The sequence below is a fragment of the Phyllopteryx taeniolatus genome, chromosome 12 (genome assembly GCF_024500385.1).
Source record: "Phyllopteryx taeniolatus isolate TA_2022b chromosome 12, UOR_Ptae_1.2, whole genome shotgun sequence".
Classification (NCBI taxonomy): Eukaryota; Metazoa; Chordata; class Actinopteri; order Syngnathiformes; family Syngnathidae; genus Phyllopteryx; species Phyllopteryx taeniolatus.
The window spans coordinates 2,306,462-2,318,532 of NC_084513.1; the positions used below are offsets into that span (position 1 = coordinate 2,306,462).

At 42.0% G+C, this 12,071-nt stretch overlaps 1 protein-coding gene across 6 annotated transcripts in view; it reads right to left on the reverse strand.

Moving 5' to 3' along the window:
• Nucleotides 1-946: 946 nt before the first annotated feature.
• The window catches only part of ankrd44 (ankyrin repeat domain 44), a 48,059-nt gene continuing 36,934 nt past the window's right edge, over nt 947-12,071 (reverse strand). For 4 of the 6 annotated variants that reach the window (XM_061792984.1, XM_061792983.1, XM_061792981.1 and 1 more), the window contains exons 18-28: nt 11,267-11,468; nt 11,100-11,187; nt 10,914-11,031; nt 10,275-10,497; nt 10,097-10,184; nt 8,412-8,495; nt 6,965-7,110; nt 6,795-6,877; nt 6,460-6,542; nt 6,284-6,375; nt 947-3,937 (exon numbers count right to left, since the gene is read on the reverse strand). In XM_061792984.1, the coding sequence (XP_061648968.1) occupies nt 3,672-3,937; nt 6,284-6,375; nt 6,460-6,542; nt 6,795-6,877; nt 6,965-7,110; nt 8,412-8,495; nt 10,097-10,184; nt 10,275-10,497; nt 10,914-11,031; nt 11,100-11,187; nt 11,267-11,468 (1,473 nt within the window). In that variant the 3' untranslated portion in view covers nt 947-3,671. The remainder of the gene's footprint in view (nt 3,938-6,283; nt 6,376-6,459; nt 6,543-6,794; nt 6,878-6,964; nt 7,111-8,411; nt 8,496-10,096; nt 10,185-10,274; nt 10,498-10,913; nt 11,032-11,099; nt 11,188-11,266; nt 11,469-12,071) is intronic. The other 2 variants (XM_061792986.1, XM_061792985.1) reach the window with 1 other exon arrangement.

The following is a 12,071-nucleotide window of genomic DNA, read 5'->3' on the forward strand; positions in this document are numbered from 1 at the left end:
CAGCAGAACGATGTCTCCAGCGGGAGCGCTTTCCAGCACCCCCTCTGTAAGGACTCAAAAAAAAAAAAAAGTCAGGACCCGTCCCCCCCACCCAAAGGCGGCTACCTTCTTGTCTACTAGGGTGAACCCCAATGTACAGGCGCCAAGCCGAGGAGTAAGAAGTATACCTAGACCTGCTCGGCGAGTGGAAGAGTGTTCAACCCCTCTCGAGAGGACTGGTACCAGAGCCCAAGCTGTGTGTGGAGGTGAGCCCGACTATATCTAGTTGGAACTCCTTGACCTCGCACACCAGCTCGGGCTCCTTCCCTCCCAGAGAGGTGACGTTCCACGTCCCTAGAGCCAGCTTCTGTAGCCGGGGAGCGGATCGGCAAGGTCCCTGCCTTCGGTCACCGCCCAGCTCACACTGCACCCGACCCCTATGGCCCCTCCCACAGGTCGTGAACCCATGGGAAGGGGGACCCAAGTTACGCTTTAGGGGTGTGCCCGGCCGAGCCCCATGGGTGGAGGCCCGGCCACCAGGCGCTCTCCTTCTGGCTCCAGAGGGGGGGCCCGGTGACCCGCGTCCGGGCAAGTGAAACCTCAATCCATTAACATTTTTCATCATAGCGGTATTTTAGCCATGCTTTGTCTGGTCCCTCACCTCGGACCTGTTCGCCATGGGTGACCCTACCAGGAGCGTGAAGCTCCAGACAACTTAGCTCCTAGGATCATTGGGACACACAAACCCCTTCACCACGATAAGGTGACAGCCCAAGGAGTGAAGACCCCCAGCAGAACGACTTTAAAAAAATATATATTTTTTTTTAATCCTACAGTTCAAGCTAAAACTACATAAAAATAGGTGGAACTACATTTTTCAAAATAAACAGAAAAATATAACATTGTGGACAAAAAATATTTGTAAAATGTATGATCAATTAGAAAGAGGTTAGCATTTGAAGAGATATTTAAAAGACAAAACTGCAACACATTTATTTTTTGAAAGTGTACAATTGATATAAAAACACTGACGTGTGGTTGTACTGCATCAGGAACTGCTGTGAGAATCGCCTAGAGTGACAATTTTTGTGACTCAATGAAGCCCGTCTTGGTATTAAAATGTATTAAATACACTTGGGCTTGTCTTTTGCATTAAATTAAGTTCGAACACGATGTGTTGGGATGGCTAAGAGTCATACAAAGCTTTATACATCATTATATAAAAGAGCAGTACCAAAGATGGCAGTTAAATTTGCCACAATCTTTACTAACAAATACTTGCCAAAAGATCAAAATTAGATCTTGGTCCAGAAAAAAAAGTCTAAATTAAAATCTCAAAACTTAAATATTGTCATGGTTAAATGAAAGTCGAGTATCGGCAAATAGTTTTTTAAAAAGCACATAAAAATGACTTACAAAGGACAAGATTTGGAGCTACTAATACAGTCATGACAATACTAATCATCATGTTGCGTCATCCAAACCGCAGAGGAAGGACCATTTGGCTTATTCTAGTAGTTTGGTTTTAAGAAATCGGATTGGAAAAGCTTACCTTCAAAACCCTGGTAGAGAGGAAACAAGACCAATTCTGTTTGTAGTCTTTGTGAAAACACACACAATGATCGTAATCAGACTTTCCAAGAGGGACATACAAGTGCCAAGAAGAAAGTCTACAAAGGAGTATTAGAGCCACACTGAAAAGGAGGGGCAAATAAATACAATTGTAATTTACGAGAAAACCGGTCCAATAATAAACTGTTATGGAGATGTGCAAAATCAATAAGTTTATGATGTTTCGATAATTTAAAAAAAAATCTATTTTCGTATTACTTTTTCTTTTAAATTGCCGTTTTACGTGTAATTTTACAATTTTATTGTTGTAAAATCCAGATTTTTGTCTCGTATTTAGGGATGTTCAATCCCACTTTTTTTTTTTTTTTCCCAAATCAATCACAGGACACGTATCAACTCTGAGGTACTCACAGACACCATGAGTACTTCGGATGCATAAAGTTTCAATTAACACACAGTCCTTTCTTTCTTTGTGACGCACATGATGATTTGCCGATGTGTCAAACTGCCGCAGTGTAGCGCCAACTACTGGCAAGGAGGATTTGTCAGATTATTTTGCCTTCGGTACTGGTGGCTGGTATCGGCAGCCTTCACGAGTCCATGATGCCCCGATACCACTTGCCGTTCTCTACTAGCATTACTTCATTATTACTTTTTTTTTAAGCTGTTCTGAATTTTTTTCATGTTATTACAATATTATTCTCACATTTTATTTTCAGTGGGTCCTTTAAACTCTTTAGTAAGAGTCCCATTACCACGTCTTGACAATTCGTACAATAATGACAAAGGAAATGTGAAATGTAATTTCCTGTGAACTTTTATATACTGTATGTGATTGTTCTCTTAAAAAAAACAACGTCAAGGCACTGCACACAATTGATGGCACGTTGCTGGTAGCTAGTCATGCGGAGGCCTAAGTTTTACATTGAAGTGCTGGCAGTTTCTGTACCATCATGTCAATAAAAATAGATTTATAAATAATGAATAGAGGAAGACACCTGTCAGGAGAACTTGCATGATTAACAGGAATGTTATTAGGCAAAATCTCTTTTATTTTATTTTTTTTTTTTTTTATTAAGAGGCTAACGTTGGCTACCCTGACTCACAAATGTCGGCATGCAAGGAGTGCACGAAAGGGGCGAGAAAGTGTGCACACATTTTGGGAATCTTTCCTACACAACAAGTCACAGTTTGTGCTTCAAGTAACAAAGAATAAATAAAACCACTCTACTCTTATACAGTATAACAATACTCATAAAAAGGTTTTCATTGTAATAATATGACTATTCTTTTCATATCACCACTTGTAAAATTTTGACCTTTTCTTGTGAAATTACAAGTCTGCTAAAAAAAAAATGCTTGTAATATAACAACTTCATTCCTGTAAAATTACGACTTCCTTATTCAGACTATTCAGTTTTTCTCACAATTCTATGCCCTTATTGTAAAATTATGGACTGTTATTACTTCATTCTTGCACGTTTTTATTTCCAACTTTGTCATGAAATTGACTTATGTTGTAAGTGCAACTTCTTTCTCATACAATTTCAACTTTTTCTTGTGAGATTACAATTTAATAATACTATTCTCTTGAAATTATGTTTTATATTTCCAAATCTTTTCCTGTAAAACTAGGACTTGTAATTTTACGCTGATGAAATTTCATGAAATAGTGACTTTTTTTTGTAAGATTACAACAACGCCGATTTGTGTTTCAGGTAACGAGTTGACTTAGTCTCCTTTTGTAATTATGCATGAATTAATCGGCCATGTCCTTTTCAGTGAATGTTAACTAGCAACATTATTATTATTGTGTAAAGGCTGCTTATTTCGTACATCAAACCAAAATATCATTAAAAGCAAAAAATTACATTGACCTTTTGGTTTTAATTTGTACAAAAAAACGCCCCAAAAAAACCTGGTAAAAATGGCTTCTTGCTCTTGCTTGAGAAAGACACGGAAGTTTTGGAGGCGAGGCACGCCGCCACCCAGAGACCAAGTACCGAGGTCAGTTTGGATTCTGAGCACCTGTGTTTAGAAAGAAGAACAGATGCAAATGACCCACATCAACTTCTTCTTGGAAAGATGGCATAGAGAGGAATTGTGGCACCCAGAAAGGGTCAGAAAGTTTCCGAATCCTCAGAATCGTTCTCCGTGGTCCCCTCACTGGAGGGTCCCGAGGGGTTCCTGGTGCTGCGTGGGCCCTGGGGGGCAGCGGCCGCGGCGGGGTCTTTGTGGGCCTTAGGGGGCAGCTGCCTCAGCAGGGCGCCAGGGGAGGGGGCGCCGGAGCTGCAAGGGGAGCAGAAAGGCATCATGGTAGCCAGAATAAGCGCCAGGCAGTCGGCAACCTCTCGGCTGGGCGCGCAAGCCAGAGCGGGGGTCAAACCTGCGTCACAGAGAGAGAGGGGGACGAAGGGGTGCGGGGACAAAATGGCAGGGAAGCAGAAGACAAAAGAGGGATGGAGCGGCATTCCGGTTAGTGTTTAGCAGCGCACAAACATACAAGAGGGACGGACGGGGTGCACACATCACGCATGCAATAGATGGACAAAAGTATTAGGACCACTGAGTTCTAATTGGTCATCTTAACGGGGAACTAAACCCCAAATGTTTTTTTGCAAGAATGTTGTATGTGCCAGCACTAGTCTTAAGTATTCTCATTAATACTGGAATCATGGAATAGGAATTAAACGGGTTAATCGATCAATTTACGGCCATCGCAGCGAGTCACCTTGTTTGGCAATATCGCCCTCTGCTGTCGACCGAGTGTATGCTGCCATAACTATGGGTTGGTGACATGATGGTTTGAACCCAAACTTGATCAAATTTTGTTCAAACCATGTCGTCAACCTGTAGTATAATAATTCTTACTCCACAAATGCAATATTAATCCGAGTATGTTTAGACTAGTGGTGGCACATACAACGTATTCTTGTGAAAACATTTTTTTTGTGTGTCCTACTTTGTGCGGGAACGGTTTTGCACAAAGCAAGTTCCATTGTCACGCTTGGATGAGTTTGGTGTAGAAGAACAAGGCGAATAACATTTGTTCATACATTACGCAACACTGCACACCCGAAAAAGTCAACTCCAAAAGAAGCAAACGAGAAGCTTCAAGTGGACTGACATTGGAGATTCCACCAACAGCTCATGGTTAATTTTGCAGTCATTAGAATTAGTAATTATTTTAGGTCGGGATGGGCAAGCACCAATACCAGGTATCTGTATCAGGCCGATGCCGATCTTATTTCGAGGTATCGGTACTCGTGAAGGCTGCCGATACCATCCACTGATACCTGAAAAACCTGACATCAAGAAAGCCCTCCTCACCAATAGTTAGTTATGATTAAAGTATTGTATGGTGTGTATTAAATTATTATTATTTACAATGTCATTAATTGATGCAAGATAATTTAATTAACGTCACTATTTTCATAATGTTGCTTCAAGCAATTAATCTGTAATAAATATATACTAAATTGCAAATACATAATAATGGTTCTATCGAATATTTTTAGAATCGATAATTTAATTAACTTCATTATTTCTGTATTGTTCTATATATATATATATATAGACACACACACAATTACAAATAATAATTGCTCTATCTAGGGCTGTCGATTATCCTACTGACTATTCCATCAATTTACTACTACTAACGTGCATTTTATTCTCATTTATGAGGGATGGACTTCTATCCTTTAACTGCACACATTGGTACTGAGTGTATGGTCGAACTGCATTGTGCAGAATGGGAATTTCATAACGGTTTATTAACCACTTATTGTTGTTTATTTGGTACTGCTGAATACGAAGTAACACTTAAGTTTGCTAAAGCTGATGTAAATTAAGTTAATAAAATGATACTCTCTTCAAAGTAAATATTTTCATATGTGCATTTGCAGCATTAACCATTATTGTAGGTTATACAATAATAATAATAATAATCACAATATAGGCTACATTGTTGTAGGTTGTGAGAGCACAGGTGTTTGTGATGTCGACAGCGCTGACTCGGGAGAGGAGACGTAGGCAGAGATCTTCGCTAGTGACGTAGCTAAGCTCGCAAAATTTAAATGACCTGATTTCAGGCATAAAAAAAACGTCTGTAACTCAGGAATGCATGGATGATTTTAATTCATATTTCACATTTACTGAGGCACCATAACATCCCAAATACTAGAAAAAGTTGGTTTGGCAAAATATGGGACCTTTAAGTTGAATACAATGCTATTTGTTACTTTGTTGTATGAATGCCAACAGGTGAATACACAGGTGAATTGTGTACCTTATGGTAACTGGTGGAAGAGCGTTTAATTTTTCTATTCCTGGCACAGATACTGTAGATGACCAAAGACAGGTTTTTGGACCACAGAAGTCAAATTGGGCAATTTCCCACAGTACAGTGCTTGGGAATCTCTGATTTAAAGGACCACTATGTAGGCTTCAGCAGACTTATACGCCAAGCTACCGTAAACATGATTCTTTTTGGGAGTATTTTTTTTTTTTTTGCATCTCTACTTCAATGAGTGAAAAAAAAAAAAAAAAGTTAATTTACGAAACCAAGAGCTGAGTGGGAACCCCCGATTTAAAAAAAAAAAAAAAAAACATTAAACAAAATAAATAAAAATTTAAAAAATAAAGAAAAGGTAAAGTGAACATTGACAGGGAATTAGCATGCACACATACAGGACGATGCGTGTTGTCGGGCCAGAAAGGTCCATCCTACCGTTTTCGTCCACCGTCTGAATGTTGGCTCCTTGGGACAGCAGCTGCTGGACTGCCTGTTTGAGTCCGCTACGAGCCGCAAGGTGGAGAGGCCTGATGAGAAACAACGTCATTTAAGGCGACGTGAATTACATCGTGAATTCGTTTGTTCATCCGGTTTCGCCGCGAGAAACTCACGTTTGGAGCGCAGCGTTCGTGGCGTTTATTTGCGCAGAATCGGACAGCTTCTCCAGAATAAGCAGGACACAGTCTTCCATTCCCTGGATGTGGTCACATATACGAATAAATTATTCATGTAACCATGTAATCTAAACTATATTAGCAGTGGGACTGTTCCTTTAACCTAGCAGAAACAAAGTCACCACACAGGGAATGCTAGCTGGCCCGTAATAACGACAGCCTTTGTTTTTGTCCTCTGATGGGTTGGTCAGAGTAAAACTTGTAAAGGCCATGTTCATAGGTGTGCATCATGGAATGGTGCATACAATGGAGCCCCCTTGTGGACAACTTACATTTTTACACGCTAGATGCAGGGCGGTGTTGCTGTCTTTGTCGGCATAATGGAGGCAGCTGGCGGCGCTGTTCAGCAGAACCTCTGGACCAGGACCCACACACACAATAAATCAACAAAAATGTGCTTTTGTCAACAGATAAAACGTGACGGGAAGTCAAACGCGTGTACCGAGTGCCCCGACGCGGCCTTTCTCAGCTGCCATCATCAGCGCGGTGCGACCCGATTGGTCCACGGCGTCAGCTGGTGCGTCGTGGGAAAGGAGCAGCTGGACAGAGTCCACGTGACCGGAGAACGCCGCTGCGTGCAGGGGAGTCCTGAAGGAGAAAGAGGAGAAGCCCATAAAATGCCAGACATTATTTGCACAACCCAAAGTAAAAAGTCAACCAAGTGAGGCTCATAACTTTTATAAAAAAAAATAAAAAAAAAAGGTGTTGGCACTCGCAAGTCAAGGTATCATTGTTTCATGATTTTTACCTTATGTAATATATGGTGGCTGTTTTTGGAAAGTTGACTCCCCTAATGTTTATACCATCTTTCATTTACCTTTGTGGGAGGGGGAAAAAAAAATGAAATTGCCTCAAAAGGTGAGACGAAATGGTGCTTCCTTTCAAACACAGCATAAGACATCACCGCTGAAAATGAATTCGACTACACTTTTCCCAACCGATCCGACGCAAGTATTGCTGGATGCAAGCGTCAATCGTGACACTGCGAGAAAGTTTCTCATTCGAGCGAGAAACTCTCTCATTGTAATGAGAAACTTTCTCGTTACAATGAGAAACTTGCTCATTTGAATGAGAAACGTCTACCTGTGAGTGCTAGCTTATTTACCTGCTAGCGGTAGCATTCGGGTAGCCGCGCAGTAGCTTATTTACAACTTGCTTCCAGCGCATGTCCGCTGAGAGAAGGGCAACAGAAGAGGACTGGTACTCTTTCCTCAAAACGAGGAATATACCTGGTAGTGTCATCGACCAACTAAAAGAAGATAAGGCGAGTATAAATGTAAACTTTTATCACACGAATATAGCAGTATAGGCTAGAGAATAGCTGAGCCATATTTGCTAGTGTGTGTGTGTAAATAAGCTACCACTCACAGGTAGACAGTTCTCATTACAACGAGAAACTTTCTCATCCTAATGAGAGTTTCTCGTTGTAATGAGAAACAAGTTTCTCCCCCCCCCCCAATGTCCCTTTATGGGCTCCGTAGTTCTGTGAACTCCAGATGAAACCTGCGGGGTTCCGCACCTCCAACGAGGTTAAGAACCACAGTTTTAAATATTGCTGCCGTAAAGGATTATGGGTAACAAACAACTTTTCATTAAGGATGGTCAGTAGTAACCTATGCCAAGCATTTTTAAAATTGAACCTTTCCTCCAAGTATTTAAGGTTCATCTTGCTCACATGCATAGGAAAGGAAAAGCAAAATCCAGAAGCACAAGAGCCCCAGTATATTGCTTTTCTAGTGACCATTAGTTGTTCACCTCATTTCAAGACGTATTGTGAATTACATTAAGGGTACCAAACATGGGATAACGTGTACTCATAACACATTCCAAAAGCACTACAAAATGGCAACCTGACTATACAGCAAGTGACTCTGAATACACACACACACCTGTCCTTATCGTCCTTGCAGCCGGCGATGTCTGATCCCATTGCCTCCAGCAGCATAGATGCGCAGGCCTCATGATCGTTTACCCTGTTACATGGCAAAATAGTTGAAATTTGCCTCATGGGAAATATTATGTAACACTGAATTTATTATTATTACTATTTTTTTTTTTTTTTTTTTTTAAATCACTTCTATGCAGTGAACCCCAGCATATTCACAGTCCAGCGTTTACAAATTCACCTAGTTGTGGATTATTTCTGGTGGAACATATTTCTTTTATTTACAAGAAAAAAACTAGCCTGCCTCGTATTTGCAGTTTTTTTGCTTAGGCCAAAGCAATAAAAGTAATACTTTGATGCCAAAGACCTATGTTGAAGTGAGTTGAAGAGTTTAATTTAACAAAAAAAAAAAAAAATAATAAAAATTATTTGGCTCCATAGATGCACACAAATGGGACCTTTTAGGGAAAGTTAACTATTTATTACTTGGCTAAATAGCTAGCGAGCTAAGGAGCTAAACAACTCGTTCTGGCTCACTCGTTCATGGTGACGTCGCTTAAAACAGAGGTCACGAACGGGTTCGCGTCTGCGTGCAGACCCAGAAGCAGTCCCATACGGACCCACAGCCAAAAAAGTGTGATTATTATTCCAAGACACACGTGGCGCTTCTATTTTAAGCGGCACAGCATTCCAGGCTTTACGGAATGATGAACCATTCCGACCAATCACATTATTAAAAGTGCATATATTTGAAATGCCATTTTGAAACAATCAAAGGTTTTGAACTAACATAATCTCTACAACAGTTCAGTTGTGAAGATTTGCAAGATTTTGCAAAATAACAACCGTGAAGCAAGAACTGTGATGGAGCAGAGGATTACTGTTTTCCTGATCTGATCTGTTTTCCGGAATGATAGTTGCAGTCACTCATTGTTCCAGGGTTGGGACTCATTGTTTCCATGACATGTGCATCCCGCGACTCATATACTCGAGTGTAAAATGATCTGTGAATTGGAACTGTTTTGGTAGAGGGCATTAATTACTCACACATTTTTTTGCTATTCGTGGCAGCACTCGGTCCCTATCCCCCGCGAATTGCAAAGATTCAATGTATAAACTGAAGCACATTACAAATGTCACCAAACCTGTTCTTTGAGAAAAGGACTTTGGCCGATATGACAATGGTTGATGATGTGAATTCGTACGATTGAGTGCTCTTTAAAGTGTTATGTAATTTAAAAAGAAAACGGGCATAAAAGTAATCAAAATTATTAGGGGCCAACCGATATGGATTTTGTTTTTTTTAGGTCGATGCCGATTCCAATATTTGGCAGAATACAATTAGGACAACTGATTAATTAAATGAAGATTTGATGAATAAAATAACGAAAATTTTGGTCCCTTTACACTTACAGCAATAAAGATATGAAGGCAGAACATTTGACTGTTTTATAATACTTTGTATTTTAGTATTTGTTTAACTTTACTACAGAGAGAAAATTAGATTTATTTTGTTTGATTATCTTTGTTTGTTATCTTTGTTGTGTGTTAAAACAAAAAAAATTGTCAGGTTTTTGCCAGTTTGGAAAGGGCTAATATCAGCGATAATAATAATGAGCATGCTTAACTCTCAGCATTCAAAAAAGGTACAGTTTTATCAGAACAGTGCCTGAGCGGGAGCACACTTACACAGCACAGTGCAGCGGCGTGAACGGGTTCCCATCAATGCAGCGACAACCTTTCTGCTCCAGTAGTACCTCCACACACCCGTCGTGACCTACTCACACACGTACACGCAGGCACACACACACACAATAAGAACACATAAATAGACTCTGCCCAGTCACGCAATCGTCCAAACACCAACCGTGATAGCAGGCCCAGTGCAGCGGCGTGTAGCCGTGATGGTCTCGGAGTGGGGGCAGCGAGTCGGGTTCGGGGCAGGCCATGCCGAGCAGCTCGCTCAGCCAGGAGGCGTGGCCTCTTGCCGCCGCCAGGTGGATGGCGGTGCGACCCCGCGCGTCGCCCAACAAGATGGACGCCTCCTGCTCCAGCAGACACTGGACGCACTCCTCCTGGCCGCACAGCAGCTGCATAGGAACAAACATTGCTTATTATTATTATTACCTTATAGAAACCATAAATGCAATATAACAGCAAACAACTGTGTCACGTACATCACCTGGAGCGAATAGTTATCATGACAAAAACATAAAAAGAAATATACAAGGACATCTAAAAAAGAAATACAATATATTTATTCTAATTTATTGCGATGACATAACGAAAATAAATTGTGTAACAGAAGCCTGCAGACAACTATAGATGTGATTTATTGTTCTCAATTTTGTAGTGGCCCACTGGCCATAGTTTGGACACCCCTGGATTCAAGAGAATCGATCCACCCACTTTCTGTACCGCTTCTAATCCCGAGGGTCGCGGGCGTGCTGGAGCCTATCCCAGCTCATCAAAAGTTCATCATCAAACTGATGTGAGGCTCACTCACCCCGAGGTGCAGCGCGGTCATGCCGTGCTTGTCGGCCACGTTGACGTCCACCTCCCGCTCAAGCAGCAGCGACACGGCGTCGACGTGACCCCCGGCCACAGCTAGCATCAGAGGTGTCCTGTATACACATACGGGTGGTGTGTGCGTGTGTGCGTTTGTGCGTATATGTACTGGGAAATTACTCACTGTCCCTGAGAGTCGGCGGCGTCTGCGAGATCCGTGCCGTCCGATTCGTCCAGCAGAAGTCGCAAACACGTCACGTGACCGTTAGTCACTGCAGAGCGGCATATAAACATCATGTTAGCACGCAGTTAGCTCATAGCGTAAACATATCTTCCAACATTGGCCCACACCTGCCAGGTGAACGGGAGTGCGCCTATGCCGCGGGTCGCAAGTGCGCGGCGACGCCCCTTGGCTGAGGAGGATGTGAACGCAGTCTGCGTGGCCCCGGAGTGCCGCCATAGCCAAGGGGGTGCGGCCGGCTTCGTCCCCCCGGTCCAGCTCCCTCTCCCCCTGCAGCAGCACCTCGAGCGCCTGTGTGTGGCCGTGGTATGCCTGCACACAAATGAAATGACCTGCTCACTGCAGTGCACTGTTCTCCTGCTATATCGCGTTCACCTGCTGCGACGACCCCGCTACAGCGTAGTATTAAGAGGTTTATTTGGGAACATAACGGAAATCCCCACCACATCGAGGAACTCTGTGGTTTAGAGCAATCATTTTTCATGTTTTTTACAGCATACAGTGAAAACACGCATATTCTTTGCTCGGCATTCGCCCTTATTTTTTTAACCTATCCAGGGTTATTCAGTCAAAAACTCACCTATTGAGTGTTTTTGTGCTCAGGCCAAAGCAATAAAATCATTACCTTGATAAAATCATGCGGCATCTAGGTGGCAATGAACTATGTTGAAGTGAGTTGAGGAGTTTCATGAAGACAGAAATAATGCTTTGCCACCATGTTGCAGCATCTACAGTCAAGTCCAGAAAGCAAAGCACACATGCTGTGAAATGAAAACCAAAGACTGTTGGAAATAAATGTATATATAAATATATAATTTAATTACATTGTAATTGTGGGGGGGGGGGGGGGGGGGGGGGGGGGGGGGGGGGCACGGTGGACGACTGGTTAGCATATCTGCCTCACCGTTCTGAGGC